The sequence below is a fragment of the Vombatus ursinus genome, unplaced genomic scaffold (genome assembly GCF_900497805.2).
Source record: "Vombatus ursinus unplaced genomic scaffold, bare-nosed wombat genome assembly UNPS02003292.1, whole genome shotgun sequence".
Lineage (NCBI taxonomy): Eukaryota > Metazoa > Chordata > Mammalia > Diprotodontia > Vombatidae > Vombatus > Vombatus ursinus.
Window position 1 is genome coordinate 11,173,976 of NW_020943070.1, and position 22,162 is coordinate 11,196,137.

General features: G+C 43.3%; 1 protein-coding gene across 1 annotated transcript in view; it reads left to right on the plus strand.

The window, feature by feature from the left end:
• Positions 1-14,049: 14,049 nt before the first annotated feature.
• Positions 14,050-22,162, plus strand: part of ALDH1L2 (aldehyde dehydrogenase 1 family member L2) — a 51,821-nt gene continuing 43,708 nt past the window's right edge. Inside the window, exon 1 of the mRNA XM_027874177.1 lies at positions 14,050-14,114. Within this exon, the coding sequence (XP_027729978.1) occupies positions 14,067-14,114 (48 nt within the window). The 5' untranslated portion in view covers positions 14,050-14,066. The remainder of the gene's footprint in view (positions 14,115-22,162) is intronic.

The window sequence follows — 22,162 nt, forward strand, 5'->3', positions numbered from 1 at the left end:
ACTGACGGGCAAGCGGGAACGCACGTGACTTCCTGCCCCGCCCCCTCTCCGGTTCCAAAACTCGGATACGCACGCTCGCCCCACTCCCTGCCCCGAGGGCCGCCGGGAAATGGAGTCCTCGAGTGAGGCTCCGCCCCTGCGGCCGCTTCCGGTCCCGCCTTAGCTGGTGATGCCGAAGGCGGGCGGCCAAGACCCGGTGACGTTTGCTGGGTCTCAGAAGTGACCGGCCCCTCCTCCCCGCCCCAGCCCAGCCCAGCCCACCCCTTCTAGGCCTGTGGGTCCTGAGGGTACAGCAAGGGTGGGATCGTGACAGTCATGGGGTCACAAAGTTGTGCCCACCCCCCTCTTTTTACTGAGGAGGAAACTGAGGCCCAGGCGGGGCAAGTGACTGACCCCAGGTCACCAGGTGGCGTTTGAGGTGGGGAGCTAGTGATGGGGATGAGGATGAGGATGAAGATGAGGATGAGGAAGAGGAGGAGGAGGATGAGGATGAGATAGGATGAGGATGAAGATGACGATGAGGAAGGGGAGGATGAGGATGAGGAAGATGAAGATAGCAGGGAACAGATCAATGCACATTTCCTTCTTGGCGGGAGGATTGGATACCAATCATGACGATCCCAGCATCCCCGCATTGGAAGGACCCTCAGAGGAAATTCTGGATAGCATCTACTCAATCAAACATCTATTAAGTGCCTACTGTTTGCAAGACTCTGCAGTTATACACATTGTTATATGTAATAATAATTAGCTTTTGTAAAACTTATAAAACACTTTAGATTAACTCATAGCATGTGTTATATTAATGTAATATATATGCATCACCTATTTGAATATATTTGCAATGCCTTACACGTATCATACAATCTATGTGTTGTGTTAACCATATGGGGATATATGCATATTTTAGTGCCTTGCATCTATCACATAGTGTGTGTATATATTATATATATAATACTATGTTATTATATTATTATAATTGTAATTATTATAATATATAATACTATATTATATATATACACTATGTTAACTATTTTATTATATTCTGTCAACCAATAGAGTTTGATCTAAGAAAGACAAACAAATTCAGTTACCTATACATTTATCTTCTCTCAAGCTGGCGCTTCGACAGGCAAAAGGCGGGGCTCCTTTTGGGGTTGGGGTATACAGTATGTACAGTAAGTGTTCCTAAGGGGTGCCAATCAACTCTTGATTGGTTGACACTCTGGGAGGTGGGCTACATTGAAATGAGGGTCTTGGGATACTAAGTTACCTAAATCTTGGCCAAAGATACTATCAATTTCCGTTATCTCCCCTCCCGACAGAAGAGCGAATCAACATTTTCTAGACCTGTCTGAGCCAACACAATGAGCAGGAATATACCCATTAGCCCAAACTTCCTCTGTTAGTTTCCGGGTACTTGGCCTTTTGGCAGAAACTCATGATTTAGCAAACACCGCAGGATTGCAGGTACGTCCGGCTTCATAGGGGCTCAGTCTGCCTCCTGATAAGGTAATTCTGATTCACAAGTCAGTTCGGCTTCACCTGGATAGTAAGGAAGTTCAAGCAGATCACGGTGGTTAGTAAGGTCATCAACCATTCCACTTTCACAAATGTCATAATTTTTACAATGCATTATATATTATATATCTTTTCAGTGCTTTGCATATATCAATATATATTGTGTTGACTAATTTAATATATGTGTATATGCATTATATGTATATATTGGCAGTGCCTTACATGTCATATATGTATTATGTCAACTAATTTAATACATGTATATTTGCATTATATATGCATGTATTTGCAATGCCTTGCATACAGCACATAATGAATGTATACACATTAATATAGATATATAATATGTAGGGGAGTTTTGGCTGGCTTTTATATAATGCTTCAAGATTATGTGCCTGGAATTCTCACCCTCCTCCTCTTTACGTCCTGGCTTCCTTAGAGTCCCTGCTAAAATCTCTAAGAAGTCTTTCCTCACTCCACTTAATTCTAGCCAGGGTTGAGGAACCCGAGGCCTCTCAGTCACATGTGGCCCTGTAGGTCCTCAAGTGTGGCCCTTTGACTGAATCCAAAATCCGAAGCTTCCCCTCCCCCCATCTATTTCCTTACCTCTGTTGATTACCTCCTATTTATCTGTCTCCACATTGTTTGCACGTAATTGTTTGCATGTCATCTCTTTTATTAGACTGTGAGCTCCTTGAGGCCAGGGACTGTCTTTTGCCTTTCTTTGTATCCCCTCTGCTGTCACGTGATAGGTGCTAAATAAATGTTTATTGACGACTTTATTATTATTACTAGAATGTAAACTCCTTAAGATCAGGAACTTTCTGACTTATTATATTTATATCCACAGTGCTTGGCATATAAAATACTTTTTCATTCATTCATTTGGGGGAAGAAACCTAAAATAAAATTGAAAAACACCTTGTAAACATTGTCTCATTGGATTGGGAGGCAGGCTTGGAGTCAATCCTCTAGAGATTTAGCACTGAAATCAGAAAGATCTGGTTTCAAATCTTGCCTCTGGCACATTCTGGCAAGATGACTGTAGGTGAGTCAAAATGTCTCAGTACCCCAGGTATCTCATTAAACTATTCCAATTCAACTAGTATTTATTTATGAAGCATCCTCTACCAGCCTCTATGCTAATGATGAATTCCCCCAGAATAATCCCTGTCTTCACTGAGTTTACATTCTAGTGGAGAAAAAAACAATCTGTAAATTCAGTTGTAAAAGATCTAAAGTCCCCACATATAACATCACAGGGCCTGTTTACCCCTCCAAAATACATTTTTTTAAACCGCATTGGACCCCAGAGTGATGTTAACTTCAATGACAATAATGTTAATAGCTTATAATTAGATGAGGGGCAGCTAAGTGGTACAGTGGATAGAATTCCAGGCCTGGAGTCAGGAAGACTCATCTTCCTGAGTTCAAATCTGGCCTCAGACACTTACTAGTTGGGCCCTGGGCAAGTCACTTTACTCTGTTTGCCTCAGTTTCCTTATCTGGAAAATGAGCTGGAGAAGGAACCACTCCAATATCTCTGCTAAGAAAACCCCCAATGGGGTCACAAAGAGTCAGTCAGACAGAACTGCAGCAACTGAACAAGGATCACAGAATTAAGAGCTAAAAAACACCCAGGAGGTCTTTTCCAAGCCCCGAGACATATTTTGTCTCATTGGATTCCAACATGACATTAGTTAGGACTGGCACAGAACTGGAATGGAATTCAGAGCCTTCCAATCCAATTAATACCTGAGATACTCTTCTAAGTTATCCCACACAAGTAATCATCCATTCTCTGCGGTGAGGAGAACCCCTCTACCTCCAGAGGGCTTGAATTGTTAGAAGGTTTGCCTTAGGTTGATATAAGCCAGAATCTGCCTCTGTCACTTCTATCCAATGCCTTTGATTCTGCCTTCTGGGGCCAAAAAAACAAGGCTAATCTCTGTCCCCTGGAACAACTGCTCAAATATTTGAAGATAAGTGTCATATCTAACCTAAATCTTCCACAAGCTAAACTTCCACCCAGATGGTGTTTATTAAAGGCCCATCGCATTCCAGGCATGGGGTACAAAGACCAGTGGAAAACAGTTCCTGCTCTCTGGGGGTTTAGATTCTGCTGGGGGTGGGGGAGAAAGGGGAGTCATACAATATCTCCCAGTTCCTACAACTGACCGTCACTTAGCATGTTTTTAATGCCCTTTACCATGCTGACTGACATTAGGACACTCCAGAGAGTTCAAGGAACTATGGTATAGTGGAGAGAGTACCGGAAGATCTGGGTTCAAATCCCACCTGTGAAATGTCCTAGTTGTATGACCATGGATAAAGCATTTAACCTCTCTGGGCTTCAGTTTCCTCTTCTACAAAATGGGGTTGGAACTCTTAGATCCCTCCCACAGTCTTTCTGTATATAAGGTCCATCTGGTCTCCATTAAGGTGCTCAGATTCCTAAAATCTAGCCAGTAGCTCACTAATGTTCAGACTCCTTAAGAGTCTGGCCAATATGGCAGATGTTCTGATAAATCTTGTCTTTGGCTGAAAAAAATAAAATAAAATAGGGTTGGAGAGTTGTACCAATGTATTCTAAAGTCATTTTAAGCTCTAAAACAATGCTCTCATAGTTAGTCCTTCCTAAAATGTGGCACCTAGGACTAACTGAATACAGTATTCCAAAAGGCGTCTGACCAGGACAAAATATAATAACACAACAAGCATTTGTTAAGCACCTACTATGTGCTGGGCCCTAGGGTTAAAATTAGAAACGCTCTTCATTTGCAAAGTTTAATATCCAGTGAGAGAGAAAACATATATAAAATGACCAGCAGACTAGTATTCAGGAGAGCCAGGCTGTGACTTTGTTGTGTATACTATGTCTCTAAACATAGAAGAAGAAGATTAAGTTATATGACATCAGTTTTTTTTCAATAAAGTCAAAGGCAAGAGTTTCAGCTGAAGGGGAGGAGCAGATGTGTTGACGGGCTTCAGGAGGGAATAGAAGGCTTGGAGTAACTTCTGTGGGGAGTGATTGAAAGGGAATCCAGAGAATTGTAGGGCTGCCTTACAAAGTGAGGCCCAGTTGAAATTGGTTAACAGGTATTTGTAATTCACTGCTGGAACCAGTAAGTAATTAAGAAGAGATTGAAAATTAGGCAGGGGGGGATGATTAAGGTTAAAATCTGTAGAAGAGCCACAGGAATGAAGTCAAAGGTACAAGAGTTGGCGGCAAAGAGAACAGCCCCCTCTTTGTCAAAGGCTGAGAAAAAAAGAGGAGAGAGTGGACAATGAGATAAAAAGGAGGGGAGAAGAGGGAGCTCACGTCAAATGACCTCAGTTTTCTCACTAAAATGAGACAAGATCAGAGAACCAGGGGAGGGGAGGTATGGTAGATTTGAAGAGAAAAGAGAAGGTTTGGAAAAGCTTTTGTGGAGAGTGAGATAGGAAATCATTTAGCAGAACTACCTTGCTCCAGTAAGGGCCCAGTGGAAGTTGGATAACATGTTTTATACCCAGTTGGTACGGTTACACAAAAGGAGTTGAAAAATGGGAGTAACCCATTTACTGCTGTTGGAACAATTGGTTGGAGAGTAGAGGTCAGTGTATCATTTAATTGGCTAGCTATAGGATCAAAACTAGAGAGGGAGGGAAGTAAGTCAGAGCAGAGATAATGACCTGAGAAAGTACTGAGGGGCAGAGGAACTGGAGGTCCCAATTATCATGAAGAACGAGTTTAAGGCAGATGAGCCATAGAGGGATATGAAACATTTGGTTCCTTATGGTCAGATAGATGAATGAAGAAGTTTTTTTTTTTAATTAGGGAAATGGAACATTTCTGGGTAATGGCAAATTACAGTGTGCGTGACCTTCCTTATGTGTGGCTCAGGTACACAGAAGCAGCAGGTCATGAGACTGAAGGCGGCCAAGTAATTGGGAAGTACCGAGGGCTGAACAGCATGGATGTCAAAGTCTCCTTGTCTGAGCACAGGAGTTGGGGAGCACAAGAAGGTGGTGAGCCCAGTGCTAAACTCCATGAGAAAGGAGGGGAGAATGACCTGGGGCTGCTGTTCAGTAGAGCAGGGCACACCAGGGGTGCCAGTGGGGCCACTAAAACTTGCATAAGGATCCCTGCAGGTCCCTTAAGTTTAAAGGGCAATATTAGTTATGTTTTATTGTATTATCAATTTTGTTCAATATTTCCCTGGTTTCAGTTTTTCATCTGGTTTCATTATTTCAATATTTTATCTGGTTCTGGCCGTATTTTTGACACCTCTGCTGCCCACTCTGCCTCTCTAATGCAGACTAGGATCCTGTGACTTTTCTTTAAAGCCATAATCTTTCTGTGCATCTTCCACCCTTTCGTCACAGTTCTTCTCTCGTAGGCAAGCAAAACAGAAGAACCTGCTCTAATGCATGACCATCTTTCAGATATTATCCTGTCCCCACAAAACGTTCTCTAAACTCACTCCCTTACAAGTGTTCCTCACACTTGCCTAAAAATGCAATCTTCTCCCTCTCTGCCCCCCCCCACCATAAAAAAATTCTTCAGGTTTAGAAACCATCAAACACAGACTCTTATTTTACAGATAAAAAAACAGGCTCTGGGTCAGGGGTGGAGAACCTGCAGCCTTCTAGGTCCTTGGGTACAGCCTTTTGACTGAGTCCAAATTTTACAGAACAAATGCTTTTATTAAGGGGATTTGTTCTTTGAAGTTTGGATTCAGTCAAAGGGCTGTACTTGAGGAACTAGAGGGCCACATGTGGCCTCGAAACTGCAGGTTCCTCACCCTTGCTCTGGGGATTAGATGACTAACCCTAAATCAGACATCTGGAAGTACCACAGCCTGGACTGGAGTCTAGGGCCTCAGAAATGAAAGGCAGCATTGCCTCTATCCCCTCCCCACCACTGAACTGTATTAGTACCATCAAGATAAAGTAGGTTGGTGATGGAACTAAAGAAGTGCCTGCCACTGCCGAGGGCCCCTCCCATTGACTGTCCCCATCAGGATCCCATGGTAGGCCCTGACAGGAAACAACAGGCAGAATGTTGGACCTGGAGACAGGAAGGCCTGTGCCCTGGTCAAGTCACCGAAATTCTCTTAGCCTGTTTCTTCATCTGTAAAATGGGCAGTCGTAGCACCCACATCACAGAGTTGTTGTGAGGATCAAATGAAATAAGTAAAGAGCTTTTCAAACCTTAAAGTGCTGTGTCCATGCGAGCTCTCATTAGCTAACTATTATCAGGGATCACACAGCTCTCCATTTCACACTGTACTTAATGTAGGGAGAGCTAATAGCCAAACAAGCGTCCTCGAGAGGGGAGAGGAGGAAGAAACTCATGGCAATAATTCTAATGTAAATTATAAGCAATAGAGAAGGGTTCTACCATCACAGATTGAGAGCTAGAAGGAAACTTAATTGACGTCATTTCCAGTTTGTAGTCAAAGTAGAGTTTTTTATCTCCCTCTTTCGTGGAGTGGTAAAGGTCTGACACCCCTTGGATGTGTGAAAATCAAACCAAATGAAGATTTAAGGGGGGGCAAAAACAAAATGGAATTCACTACTTCTCTCCCTAAATAAATCTTTCCTCTAAATTTACTATTTCTGTTCAGGGCTCCACCATGCTAACCATCACCAAGGTAAGGGTTATTAAGACCTGAGTCACATTTCATTATTGACTCATCATCACCCACTATTGCCAAATCTTGTCAATTCTGCCTCCACGCCATCTCTCACATCCAACTCTGCTCTGCTCACACAGCCACTGAGTTCACGCCCACCTCCTCCTACAGCAGTAGCCTTCTGTTCTTAGCCTCCTGCTAACGTGTCCTCATATTTCTGGCCTCCCATTTCTCCACACAGCTGCCAAAAAAATCTGACCTTGGAGCTTCTCTGCTCCACAATCTTCAGTGGCTTCCTACTGCCTCTAGGATAAAAACCAACCTTCTCGGCTTGGTATTTAACTGCCTCCACAGTCTAGCTTTACAGACTTAGTTCATATTATACTCTTTCAGACAGTCTAGATTCTAGCAAAAAATAGCCTCCTTTCTATTCTCTAAGCTCAGAATTCTATGTATGACTTTACACAGGCTCCATGTAGGCCATGACTAAAAATCACTTTCTCCTCACCTCAACCTCTTAGCTTCTTTCAAGGTGCTGCCTTCTGTTGGAAGCCTCTCCTGATTCCTGAATTATTAATGATCTCTCCTCAGTTTGCCCTGTATTTTCTTCCAAAATGTAAACTCCTCAAAGACTAGAGTATTTGTGATTTTGTGTTTGTATCTCCTGAACCTAGCAGCAGCTTATAAATAGTGTTTGTTGGCAAGTCAATACTCTCCAGGTTATCGATGTCCTAACTAAAACGGCAGCATTCAGGGCAGGACACACTGCTCCAGGGAGCCTCCTAGGCATGACGACAGAAGGCAGCATGGTCTCTGAGACTGGGATCCCGTGATTGCCGTGTGTATCTGTGCATTTCAGAACCAGTGAAATAGCCAAAGAAGCCCAGGTACCATTGCTAGAATTATACCATGCATTGGCTATGATAGGACATGAAGGTAGGTACACATCCTAATTCTGAACATTTCATTGTGAAAATGATTATTAACAACCAGTATCTTGGAGATTCAGAGCTTCCCCCAGCCCCCTTCTTCTAAAGTCCTGACTTTACATTCAGTTTTTCTTCAGAAGGACTTTACTGATAATGAGATTGCATTGACTCTCCTTATCTTGGTCAGCCCCCACCCAAACTTGCAAGTAATTTAATCCCGAAGGTAGGGAAGCCCATTGTGTTCTACTCAAACTTCTTTTGTCTAGCCCAAGGCTGGGAGTGGTCTGATAATGGCTAGAAGTGGTCTGGTATAGAGATATTTTCTCAGTCCAGGAGTGAGGGAGTGACTGTGCACCTTAAAACCAAAAGGGAACTCAGTTCCAACAGGCTCCCATGCATGCTGCATGGAGAGAAATCTTTGAGAGAAGTCAACACTGTTACAACCTAATCCTGTTTGTCTTTCTTTGACCAAACTCTGAAGGCTGACATATTCTAGTTCTGGTAACATTATCATAGTTCTAGGTCTAGTATCACAAAAGAAGCCCCTTACAAATGTAAAATTGTTCAAGTCTCTAACCGCAGTGTTGAGTAGTACAGAATTTTAGGTTGAAAGGGACAGTCTTCACCAATGAAATTTTTATAGGAAGCTCTAGCTAACCAAGAATGAGAAGGAGCTTGAAAACACAAATTGCAGGCAGAATAAAACGTTCAGCAATGTTATCAAAGGCATTCCTATTGGGAATATATATTTTTCTTTACTTCACGACCATGAGTTTCACTTTGTGATTTTTTCTCTACAGTATTGATTACTAGGAATATCAGTGTCCACCCAACAGGTTCTCCATGGGATAAATTCAGTGCACAGTTGGGCAGAGATTTTAGTACTACAGCATGACCTCTAGTGCAGCCTTATTTTCCATAAGCTGGGTGGTCTGAATTAATCAATCAACAAGCATTTATTAAGTGCCAAGCACTAAGAGTACAAAGATTCCATTGATTGGGTTCCAATCTGTATCCACCCTCAAGGAGCTTACATTCTATCACATCACAACTCTGTGTCTAAGTCAAATGCCCCCAGCCTGTCGGAATTCATTAGTTATTTGTGACCATAATCTTTGCAAAAGGCCAATTCCAATAGCTTACAATGGTATGGAGATGACTCTGGATTCTCAACCCCAACAGGGCATAAGCCCCTGCAGGTCCCACCATTAGGAAAGGCATCAGTTACAACCCAACAACAGCTGATATCTCTGGTGTCCAAGGACTAGCCCCTAGAAGTGTAGAAAGCATCATCACCAGAAGGTTGACTGCCAAGAGATGAACTTTTTTGGCTATAGCAACTCATGAGGATTATCGACTAAGACATTTGCTATCAATGGAGGAATTGCCCACACCAATGAAATCACTAATCACTTGAGCTTAAGAGATAATCTTGCCTTTTTCACGTGTACACAAGTCACATTTTCCAAGCAGTTATATTTTGGTTCTCACATATCTTCCTTTTCTTAAGCTACCTCAGACATTGTGTTCTACTTATAGTTCCACACATTGTCAGAGACAGAAGTTACCCCAAGTCTTTCTGACTCGGGTTCTCCATCCACTATGCCCTGTTGTGACAGACAGATCAAAAGTTTGAAAGTCTTTCCCTTCAAAAGGACCCATATGGTAAAAAATATTTATAGTGGCAAAAAACTGGAAACTAAGGGGGTGCCCATTAAATTGGGAATAGCTGAACAAATTTTGAATGTATTAGAATACTATTATGCCCCCAAAGATGATGAAAGCGACAATTTCAGAGAAAGCTGGAAATACTCCTATGAACTTACAGAGTAAAATGAGCAGAAACAATAGAAAAACATACAATAACATCAGCAGTGCAAAGACAAGCAACTTTGAACGACTTATCTACAGAATGCAATGACCAGCCATGATTCCAGAAGACTGATGACAAAGCATGCTCCCTATCTCCTAATAGAGAGGTAAGGGACTTGGGCTGTAGAATGAGCCACATGTGTTTGGACATGGCCAGTGGAGGAATTTGTCTACTTGATTTTGCTTATTTGTTACAAGAATTGTCTTTAAAAGGATAGGGTGGTGGGAGGGAGGGGAAATAAATGCTTGACAAGGAAAAAAATTAAATTAAAAAATCTTTCCCTTCCTTTTGCATTTGAATAAAAAGCTTTTGTTTGTATTTATGTTGCTTCTGAATTACATTGTAAGCTCATAATGGACAGGTACCATGTCATTTGTTAAGAAAGCTTAATAAATTCATTGACATCTTCATAAAGATGCATTTGGGAATCATGCCAGAGAACTATGTTACAGATGAAATTCTTATAAGGAAAGCAGGTCAACCTTCTACCAAACCCTACACCATAGTAAATACTGTTGTTACAAGACTCCAGTTTCCAGAAGGGACGATGATGATCTGAAAAGTGTCCAGAGGAAGGCAGTCAGGATAGCGAAGGTTCACATGAGGATTGGCAGAAGGAACTGGGTATGTTTAGCCTGGACCAGAGAAGGTTCAGGGCACTACTTGATAACTGTCTTCAAGTGTTTGAAGTATTATTATGTAAGAGAGGGATTAGATTTTTCTGCTTGACCCCGGAGGGCAGAATCACGAGAACTGGGTGAAAATTGCAAATAGGCATATTTAGGCTTGATTGGCACAGTAGATGGCAGGAAGAGCCTAGAGTCAGGAAAATCCAGCCTCAGACTCTTATTAGCAGTGTGACCCTGGGCAGGTCACTTAACCCAGTTTGCCTCAGCTTTCTCATCTGGAAAATGAGCTGGAAAAGGAAATGGCAAACCACTCCAGTGTCTTTGCCAAGAAAACCCTAAAAGGGGTCACAAACAGTCAGACACAACTGAAATGACTGAACGAAAAAGAAAAACTTTCTAACAGTTGTAGCTATTTAAAAGGAGAATGGGTTGCTTGCAGCGATAATGGTTCCCCTTCACTGGAGGTCTTAAGAAAAGGCCAGACATCCATTTATACGATGTTGTAGAGAGGGATCTTTTTCAGGGGTATGATGGACTAGATCGCCACTGAGGTGCCTTCCAATTCTAAAATTCTGCACTTATATCAGAGTATTTGACTTGAGGAAGAAGTGACATTTAGCTAGAACAGAAAATGGGGGGTGGGGGCGGAGGGAATGAATAGAAGAGACACAATAGCTATCTTCAATATTTAAAAATCTTGTGATAAAGAGAATACTTTGTTGTTCCAGAGGTAAAATAGATGAATAAATGTTACAGGGAGAAAAATCTTGTCTCACACAAAATTTAGGCCACACTCAAGGACCTAGAAGGCCACACGTGACCTCCAGGCTGCAGGTTCCACACCCCTGGTTAAGTAGAAGCTGGAAGCGCATCTATCTGGGATACTGTAGAAAGGGTTTGGGCATTGGATCAGGAGGCTTAAATAGATGAATTCTAACTTCCCTTACAATTCTGACAGTTATAGGATTCTGCAACCCACAAAATGTGTTGAGGATGTATTAGGCTGCACGACACAGTTGACTTCCTAAGACAGCTTGTTTACTGATACATAACATAAGGAAAATCAGGAGTCTTGTGAGGTCCAAATGAAATTAAGTAGGTAAAAGAATATTGTAAACTGTAAAGTGCCATACATATATAAGGTATTACTATTGCTCTAATAGGCTCCACCTAAACTAATTCATAGGTATATGAGATAATAAGAATAAATCATAAATGCATAGCACTTTAAAATTTGCAAAGCACTTCCCTCACAATAACCCTCTTAAGGCAGTGCAAGCATTATGTTCCCCATTTTGCAGCTGATAAAACTGGAGGCTCTGAAAAATTCAACGTCTTGCCCAAATCACACTGCTGATGAATGCCTGGCGTTGAATTCAACCCCAAGTCCTAACTCCAAGTTAATTGCTCTGTTTAATACATCTTGCTGCTTCCTGAGTGACTATACTTCTTGCATGGTTTTCACCTGCAATGGTTGCTATTTCCAGACCAAGTTTTGAAATACCCTAAATTTTAAATAATTATGGATTTTAGTCCTGGAACGTACAGTAGAGGTCACCCAGCTGTTCCTGATTTTACAGATGAGGAAAGTGAAGCTTAAAGAGGTTAAGTAAATGTGTAGAGAGTCTCAAATTCATTGCTTTTTAAAAATCAATTTATTTTGATTTATCAATAATCACTTCCATATGCTTTTGAGTTTAAAATTTCAAATTCATTGCTTTTAAATGTAGTCTTTTCCATTTTAAGTGTTCTATTGGCAAATTAAAGCAACTCTGAGGTTCTTTCTCACAGCCATCAGATTGGCCAAATTGACAGAAAAAGGAAAATAACAATGTTGGAGGGGCTGTGGGAAACCAGGCACGTTCATTCACGGTTGCTTTGGATTGGTCTTTGATACCACTATACCAGGTCGATCCCCCAAAGAGATCAGAGATCAGATATTTATAGCAGCTTTTTTAGTAGTATCAAAAGGAGAAAAAAACAGGAAAATAAATATCAAATGGAGAATGGCTAAGCAAATTTTGGTATATGAATGCAATGGGATCCTATTGTGCCCTAAGAAAGGATGAAAACAACAATTTCAGAGGAAACTGGGAAGACTCGTGTGAACTGATACAGAGTGAACCAGGAGAACAGTTTGTATAACAACTTTGAAAGACTTAAGAATTCTACTCAATGCAATGACTAGCCGTGATTCCAGAGAACCAATGAAGAAACGTGATCTCCACCTACTGAGAAAGAGGTGATGGAATCAGGGTGCAAAATGAAACTTTTTTTTGATAGATCAATGATGGAATTTGTTTTCCATGCTTAACTGGGCATATTTGTCAAAAAAAAGGATTTTATTTCTCTTTTTCAGTAGAAAGGAGGTAGGAGAGATTTTTTTTTTCTAAGTGTTTTATGGATAAAAATATTCCTACTTTTCTTTTAAAAATGGACAAACCTAAACATTGGTAGGTTATTTTGTTCTATTCACACCTGCAGCTGAGAAAAGGCTTCTCTTTCTCCTGTTTCTGTACTAGGCGCCACTCTTGATTAAAGGCTACACAAGAGTAGTATGAATACATTGTTATCCTACAATATTATTTCGCTTTTGTAATTGGACCCAAGACCCCAAAGGAGATTTTAATTGATTTTGGCCTTAAAGTTATTATTTGATTTTCTGCCTGTCAAAAATCCCATCCTTTAAGGCCTTGCTCAGTTGCCAGTTGTCCATAAAGCCATCCCTCATCCCCCCAGTAGAAATCATCTTCTTTTGCACGTTCCTAACCTTTTTTCCCATACCTCTCCTTGCACATTCTACCATGTATTGTCACTCTTATCTCTCCTGCCAGATTGGGATCTCCTTGTGGTCACCGGCCAACTTTTAGTTATCTTTGTAGAATATGAACAACAGCGCTCACACTTACTAGGTCCTCCGTGAACAATTAATTATTAATGAATAATTAATAAACGCTTGTCCCGAAAGCCAAACAAAACCAACTTTCTTTAGTGAATGGATGTTACCATATATGGTTTGTTGGGAACTGATGGTGAGATAAATGCCTTATTCTGCAGGGATGGAACGCCCTGGGTGCTCAGCAGAGGGGAGCTGCAGTCCCCACCCACTCAGCTTTGGGGATGGAAGGAAGCCCAATTCTAGGCATCCCCCCGCCCCCACACACGCACACCGCTTAGCCAGTACTGGGGGTGGCTTCTGTGCTCCTCCACCCTCACTTAGCACGAGCCAGAGCGCAGCCGACCTCCAAGCACTGAAGGCCAGGCGAATTAGCCACCGGCGAGCGCCCGCGATGCCCAGGCTGGGGGCACGTGGACGCGCAGGGCCGCGCCGACGTGTCGCTCGCCCCCGCCCTGCGGGGGCCCCGAAAGGGCAGCGGGCGGGGCTGGGGGCGTTGCGTCAGACAGCGGAGGGGGGCGTGCCCGGCGAGCGGGGGAGGCTCGGCCGCACCGGGAGTCCCGGCTCCACTGTGCGCGTCCCCGCCAGCCGTGCGAGATGCTGTGGCGAAGCGGCCAGCTGCTAAGGCGATTCTCCACCGCCCGGGTGAGTGGGCACAGCGCGTCCTGCCGACGCGGCGAGGGGGACCCCGAGGTCGTGCCGAAGGTCGGAAGAAGCGTCGCCTGGGAAGGGAGACCTGCTGGCGGGGAGGGGAGGGAAGCGCTAGCCTGCGAGAGGGGAGGTATCCTTTGTCTCCTGATGGGAGGGGGAGGGAGCGTCGGACTGGATCGCGGAGCATCTCGAGGCAGCTTTGCGCGGCTGTGGACAGGAGCTGCGGCACCCATCGCCAAGGGACCAGCTGCTGCCCTTAGCCCTTTTGTTGTAGGGATGAAGCCCTCGGGCGGGATGATAAATGCATGGACCGTGCGGGGCGGTGTGACCTCTCCGGGTCTCGGTGCACTCACTGGTAAAGATCAGGGAAGCTGGGGTGTGGATTTCACCTCGGAGGTGCCTTCCTGCTCCATACCTATGCCCCTTCTCCCGGGTGCTGGCAGCAGAGAGATTTAGCTGCGGGAGGCTTGGAAGATAAAAACGCCCCTGAAGTCTGTGTAATGCCTAGCAGAGGCCGGCCCGATTTAGCAGCCGGCTTGCGATGGCTGAAAACTCTAGAGCTGCTCTCGCTACAGCCCGCACTTGGGTTTCCAGGATTAGCCCAGGCTGAAGACTCGGCCACGCTGAAGCGCTGTTATACAGTAAGAGGTACAGTAAAAGCAGCTGTCGTTCAGTGCCTTGCAATTGCATCAGCTGCCTAGAAGTCGAGTGAGTGGGAGGACACGTTGCACAGGAATTTATCCTCACTGTTTTCTGGGTTGAGGAGCTAGAGATGCCTTTCTAAGTAAGGCTCCCAAGTGTGCCCTGCCTAGGATGGAATGCTTCCTAGAGAAGGGGAGAAATGCCCATAGGCATGACTCTGTCTACGGGGAGATAATTATATGCATTTTGTAAAGTAATTTACTCCTTGGTTTCCTTTGCCAAGTAGTCCTCAGTAACAGTGTGTAAATAGTTCTAGAGGAGGAAAAGGTCTCAACAATCAAGTACAGGAATGATGTAGTGGGTCTGTAAAAATGTTTTCCCAGAACCCTAATTACTCACGAGACTATCTATCGCTCTCACTTTAGAGGATGCTTGTTCCATCTCCTTATTATGGGAGTTTATTTTTTCCAAATTCAGTAAAATAATCTCACTTGAAGTAGGCAAGGTAGGTACCCTCTGGAAGACACAGCACGCAGAGGAGTAATGTGAGGGATGCTCCTTAACATTGCCACAAATTTGCATTTTGTACCGGAAAATTCCACTTACCATGGTGCATGTATGAAGTTCTGAGCCTTCAACGTGGCAAATGTGCCTGAATTTATATATGTGTATATGTAAATTAATATGCACACATAAACAGAATATAAATATTCATAAATGTGTATATATATTACATACATCCACTCAAATTAAGTCACATTTGTCATGTCAAAGGTTCAGAACTTTCAGGAAAGGTAACACATTAGATCAGGAAGAGACTGAAAAAACTAAACCACATGAGTATTCACCTCTCTCTAAGTAGAACCAGGAGACATAAAAAAGGTGAAGTATGCAGTCGAGCAAGTGAAAATCTGGATTTCACAGAGAGCCCAAGGGCTCCACTGTTTTCCTAGAAGTGTTCAAGCCCCGACCCAGTGCGATGTATTGGGTAGATTGGGGGGAAATGTGAACTGTAATTACAGAGGATGAGAAGAGGTGGTTAGGTCAGTAGGAAGAGTGCCTACATTGATGAGAAGCCGTGTCCACTAAGGTTAAAGATTCTAACCCAGCTTTTTCAGACCACTGAATAAATAACTGATTTCCATCAACATTAGAAATGACTTTTACCTTCCCAATTGCTTTAACTCATCATGTACAGCTGTTTTAATTCTACTCTGCTCCTGCAGATGCTGAACACAGATTCTTAATTCCAAACCAATGCTTCACTTCTCGTTCTTCTTATACCCAACAACCTAGCATGTTGCCCAGTAGTTTCAGGTTGCACGCAGCATAAATGCGAAGCTCGGTTTGTCATTAAAGGCCTTCCATTGTCATAATGGTTTGTTTTCTTCTCTTTCCTTTGCCTACATCATTCTCCCTATCTAAAATGTCCTGTCTGCCTTTCTCCAGCTAAGGAAATCCTGTCCAACTTCAACCAGATTGGTGCTACCTATTTATTTTGAGGAGAGAGATAGTTGGTGGGGAGATAGTTGGTACTTCCATATATCCATGCAACTCTGTGTGCTTTTTAAGTTTTAAAAGCTTGTTTTCAGGTGTCGGGGAAGGGGAGTACACCAAGGGTAAAATGACTTCACTCTGAGTTAGGAAGGGGATTGAATGTTTAGGGTTTCCTTGAACTAGAAACCACACTCTCAGTTAAAAAAAAAGTTAGAGTTTTTAACAGGTCCACCTTTCACTAAATCCTGTATCTTGTCTGTGACTCACAAATTGTTGGTTCCAGTCCTAAGAAATTCATTATTAATACTTGTTTTATATGTGGAAGAGCATGTTTACACAAGTTTGTCATTCTTTGAAGGGGCCTTGAATCTTGGTTGAAACATGTCTTTCTTGCATAAGTTTGCAAAACAGAAACTATGGAAAAAACATAATTTCTTACCTTTGATTAGTATAAAGTTACTTAGCTGAAGTAGAACAATATATTTTAGTACTCCAGCTGTATACTAATGCACATATTGTAGTTGAATTATTTTCAATTTCTTCCTGCTGTTGGGGATTTGGTGATGAAAATGGCTTAGCTTTTCCTGACAAGTATCACTATAGGTATGGGCAGGAAAATGGTTTAAGTCGGCCAAGATCAAGAACCAGGAATCCAACGGCGGGGATGAAGAATCACTATTTGACAAAAACTGCTAGCAGAAATTAGGGTCAGATTTCACACCATGACCTAGGTTGGGCAGAATTCTATCACCATGACTATTTATGGAACCTAAGTAGGGGCAGACATCATTTCTTTCTGCAAGGCATGTCCTTGGGACCCTGCCTTGGTGGTGCACCCTTGAAGAAAGGCCTTCAGCAACTCTGGGACTTAAAAATGGTAAAGATGGTTCCTTTATTTGGACCTGTATCCTTCTTACTTCACCAAATACTATGGATGACCCCTGTATCTATGGGAATCCAGATTTCCTTCACTAAGAACTTCTCTTGCACTCCTACCGGTAATGCCTGTGGGCATTAGTCTCTGCTGACTCCAGCTCCTTCAAATAACCTCTGCCCCTACTGTGGTGATATGAGGAGTAAGGGAAGGGAAGATTTATGGGCGAAAAGCAGTTTGAATGGAAGGGGATGTGGAGGGTAAAGGAATGGATTATACAGTTACAGATCTTTGCAGGGGGCAGAAGGGTAAGTCAGCAATCCTGGTCATAGGAGGTATAACAACTGAAATATTTGAAGATACTGCTGGTTCTGTAGGATCAGAGGAGATAGGAGGAGAGATGAGCCCTAACCTGCCTGTAAACAGAGTAGAACAAAGCTGTTTTACAAATTGAACACTCACATCCGATAAGAGGTAGGCTAGGAAGACCCAGAAGTATGTCCTTTCCTTGAGGAGTAACCAAGCTATCTCGGGTCCCGTGATAGAGCTGATGAAGGGAGAACGTAAGCCATTTTCCAGAGGGTGACACCACCACCGATGTGGAGGCCACAGCTCCATAATGAAATCCATTGTTAGGGCTGCTCTCTGTTACACAATCCAAATGGCATGACCTTATACTCAAACCGTCTCTGAAAGGTTTGAAAAGTCATCTTCCGCTCATTTCTACCCTGTCGTCTTCCTGGATCTAAAACAAAAGTTGTTAACCACCCTCCCCCATCTTTGGTTTGGGAACAAGGTTGGCCTGATGCAATTGGTACAACAGATCAGGATAAATGGCAGGACACCAGTCTGGTGCCAGCATTGAGGACCCCCCCCCCCACACACACCGAGGGCAGATCTTTCTCTCACCACTCTTTCTTCATGAAGAGCACAACAGGGGAGGCGAAGTGATGCATGAGCCTCTTCTGCACCTTGTTCTGCAGGAGGACCTTGAGTACTTCTTTCTTGGACCTAGTCGGGGAATAAATACATTTAAAGGGAAGAATGAAGATCACAGATTTTAGAACTGGTGGAGAGGATCTCAGATGTCTTTGAATCTAACACCCTCATTCTGCAGATGAGGAAACTGAGCCCAGAGAGGTTAAGGGACTTAGCCCAGAATCACACAGATGGTAAGGGTCTGAGGGGGAATTCCAGTCCAGATCTTCCTAGTCTGACACTCTAGCCACTATTCCTTGCTTCCTCAGAAGTGACTTGCTCAAGGTAACACAGGTAGCATAGTCAGAACTTAAACACAGGTCCTCTGACCTCAAATCGAGCCCTCTTTCTAATGTACCATGTGGATCCTTGGCCAAAGTTAAACACGCAGTCCCAGTTTCCATAAAGGAACGGGACTTTTGCCTCAATGGCACTGAAGACAAACCGGTATTATTCTTACTGGGTTAGCATTATTATCTCACTGTTATATCTGGCGTTCCCAAATCACCCCCAAAATTGATAGGACAGAGTCTCATACAATTGCTGTTAGAGATGTAGACCCAAGTTATCTCAGGCTGTATCAGATTGACTTAATACCGAAAAATGCCCCCAGCCAGTATGGAGGTACCAAGCATAGCCATACAAAACACCCTGGGAAAAGACAAACAGATGCCCAGGCAACTCCCCATGCTGCTTTATGAGCGGAACCAGGAAAGAGGCACTACCTACCTAGGAAATGTGCCTATCTAGGGAGTTCTCCCGGGGAACCCCACAGCAACCATACCTTTCCCAAACTCACCTTGATCTGAGTTACCCTACAAAGGCTATCTCAATGACCACAAGCTTCTTCAATAATGATCAGTTTCAGTTACCACCAAGGGAATCCATTCTTTTCACTCCTAAAATTCTTCACGTGCAGCCACCGTATTCTTATAGTGACAAGAAGACAGCTCAGCTTTACATTTCTCAGTGTTGTTCTTTACAAGTGCTGACGTTGCTTACACCCCTCTATTGCCTCATCCAGGATGGCAACACTAATTCTGCTGATGCAACTTGGCATGTGGCCCCTTGCAAGCCTCCTCTGTAAGTCTGTTGACAGTAGTAAGTGTAGAATGCAACTTGCTGTAAGTCCTAAGAAGCGTTCTGAGTGTGTTGAGCCAAACACCCAGTCCCCGCCAAAGCACCGTTAGAAGTATAACAGATCAGGTGGCATCAAGGGTAAATTAATCCTTATGTTCCCTCACAAGGGTCCCCCATCCACGTTCTCTACTGCCACTGGCCACACTTGGACTCACTAAGATGTTTTGTTGGTGTCTATTTAGGTTGGCTACTTACTCCATCTACCCCTGCCTCCAATTTGAATGGGATATTCAGGAATGTAACATGAGGTGGGTGGGGAGAGTAGGGAAGAAAGGCAGGTGTGACCCACAAAGAATATGAGACCACCATGGTCAATCATTGAGCTGGACCTCTTTCCAGATATACTGTTTGAGTCCTAGGAGGATATTTACAAATTTGATTTTTTTTTCTTTTTGGTGAGGCAATTGGAGTTAGGTGACTTTCCCAGGGTCACATAACTAGTACGTGTCAAGTGTCTGAGGCCAGATTTGAACTCAGGTCCTCATGACTCCAAGGCTGGAGCTCTATCTACTGCATCACCTAGCTGCCCCCACAAATTTGATTCTTGAGAGCTCATGCAAGACCAGACCCATCAGGCCTTAAGAAACATTGATCTGTCCACCAAAGTATCTAGTTCACCCAAAGTACCATTGCAGATGTCCAGAAGCTGCAGATATACTCCATGAGAGAGCCCTTTCTGCACTGCTGGCAGATTTGTCGATTGGTAGAAAGTGGAGTGAATTAACCAACTTCCATGAAACCTCTGGTCAGAAGTTTTGTGCTTCTTCCTTAGCAGGGGATGGTCATTTGACAGGATGAGCCAGCCAGAAAGACGTGACCTGGTGTGTCAGTCAGCATCGGAAAGCTCAGAGCAAAACTCCCAAGGCCCAGGATGATCCATGGCCTGGCAGGAAATGTTCCCAAGGGCACTCTCCAAGCTGCTCAGTTCCCTGCCTGCGTGCATCCATCTGGACTTAGAGCCCAGAATTGTCTTCATGCACGGTAGGTAGCTCCCCTGCCCCAGAAGTCATATTTCTATCCTATGTGACCTGGATCCTACTGTAGAGCAGTGTTTTGGGCCTAAAGTTCTTTCCTTGTTTTTACTTTGAAAATTAAAAATCAACCAACATGATCATTTCTATGTCCAAATCAGAACAGAAAGATAGGGTTGCATACAAAACCATGAGGCAGCTAGATGGCTTGGGGCCATCAAGCAGAAGATAAGACACCAGGTCACTGGCTGTGGTGACATTCCTCCTTTGGGGAAGAATGGTCTAGAAGGGAGGCAGCTAGGTGGTGCAGTGGATAGAGCACCTGCCTTGGATTCAGGAGGACCTGAGTTCAAATCCGACCTCAGACACATAACACTTACTAGCTGTGTGTGACCCTGGGCAAGTCACTCAATCCCATTGCCTAGCCAAAAAAACAAAACAAAACAAACAAACAAAAAAAAAAGAATGGTCTAGAAGGGACCTTCCCCATCCTGGAAAGGTATTTTGCTCTGGGGGTTTGGAAGACCATCTCCTTCCACTCAGTGGCTAGAGTGTTGGGCCTGGAGTCAGGAGGACCCGAGTTCAAATCCAACCTCAGACACTTACTGTGTGACCCTGGGCAGGTCACTTAACCTCTGTTTGCTTTAATCCACTGGAGAAGGAAATGGCAAGCCCCTCCAGTATCTTTGCCAAGAAAACCTTATGGACAGTGTGGTCCATGTAATCATGAAGAGTTATGTACTGCTGAACAAGTAAACGACAAATATGAAACCATGAATCTCAATTACAGATAGTTCAAAAAAAAGTATATAACAAATTCAACCCAGTTGAGTTCCAAAACCATCCTGCTTGTCTATCTCCCTCCAAGCTTCCCTCTTCTGAAGCTGTAGTTGGTACAGCCATTGATGTGTGAAGGGGCCTCAGATACTTAATAGCTGAGAGCTGTGAACAAGTCACTTAATTCTGGAGTTGTTTTTAGCCAGCTAGGATCTGGTTGCTGGGGGGGGGGGGGGAAGAGTTAGGAAGCTTATCAGGAAGTGGCCATGCCTTTTTATGGCTCTAGATAAAGACCGAAGCACCCAGACACATACCCTGAGCTAACATGACTAAGATCAAAAAAGGGGCTTTTTAAAGTTACAGCACCTAAGCAAGTCACTTAGCCCCGATTGCGTCACAAAAAAAGGGAGGGGGGCAGGTAGGTGGCACGGTGGATAGAGCAGAGGCCCTAGAGACAGGAGGACCTGAGTCCAAATTCGGCCTCAGACACTTGATACTTACTAACTGTGTGATCCTAGGCAAGTCACTTAACCTCAATTGCCTAGAATAATAAATAAATAAATAAAATAATAAAATAATATTAAAATAAATAAATAAAAATAAATAAAATTAAAAATAAGATTACATCAGGGGTTGTTCGAACTTGACAGAACAGGGATGAGAAGGCAGAGCCACTCAACTCTTATCAGACTTCCCCTTTATCAGTGAAAATGATCTGCAGACAGGAATGTAGGACAAAAATGGTTCAAAGGTAATTGAAGAGTTGATGAAAAACCCCTAGCTTCTTTTAATGAACTGTTATCATCAGGCTGAAACAAACTGTCTTAGGGCAATAAAAATCATAGATTTAATTGCTGAGGACCTATCAGTGACCTCGGGGGAAGGAGAGGGAAGGAAATAAGTATTTATTAAGCAACTACTGTGTGCCAAGTTCTTTACAAACATCTCGTTTGATCTTTGGGAAAGCTTAATTAGAAGGTAAAAGGTATTGCAAGCCTGGAGACAGACAAAATGGTCGGATTTTCAAAAAAGGGAAGAAGGCGGATTCTTCAAACAACGGATCAACATGTTCCAATTACTGGAAGAATTTCCAAACAAACACATTATTAAAGAGTTTGTAAGCATTCAGAGAGCAGTGATTACTAGCACTTGCCAGGAATATA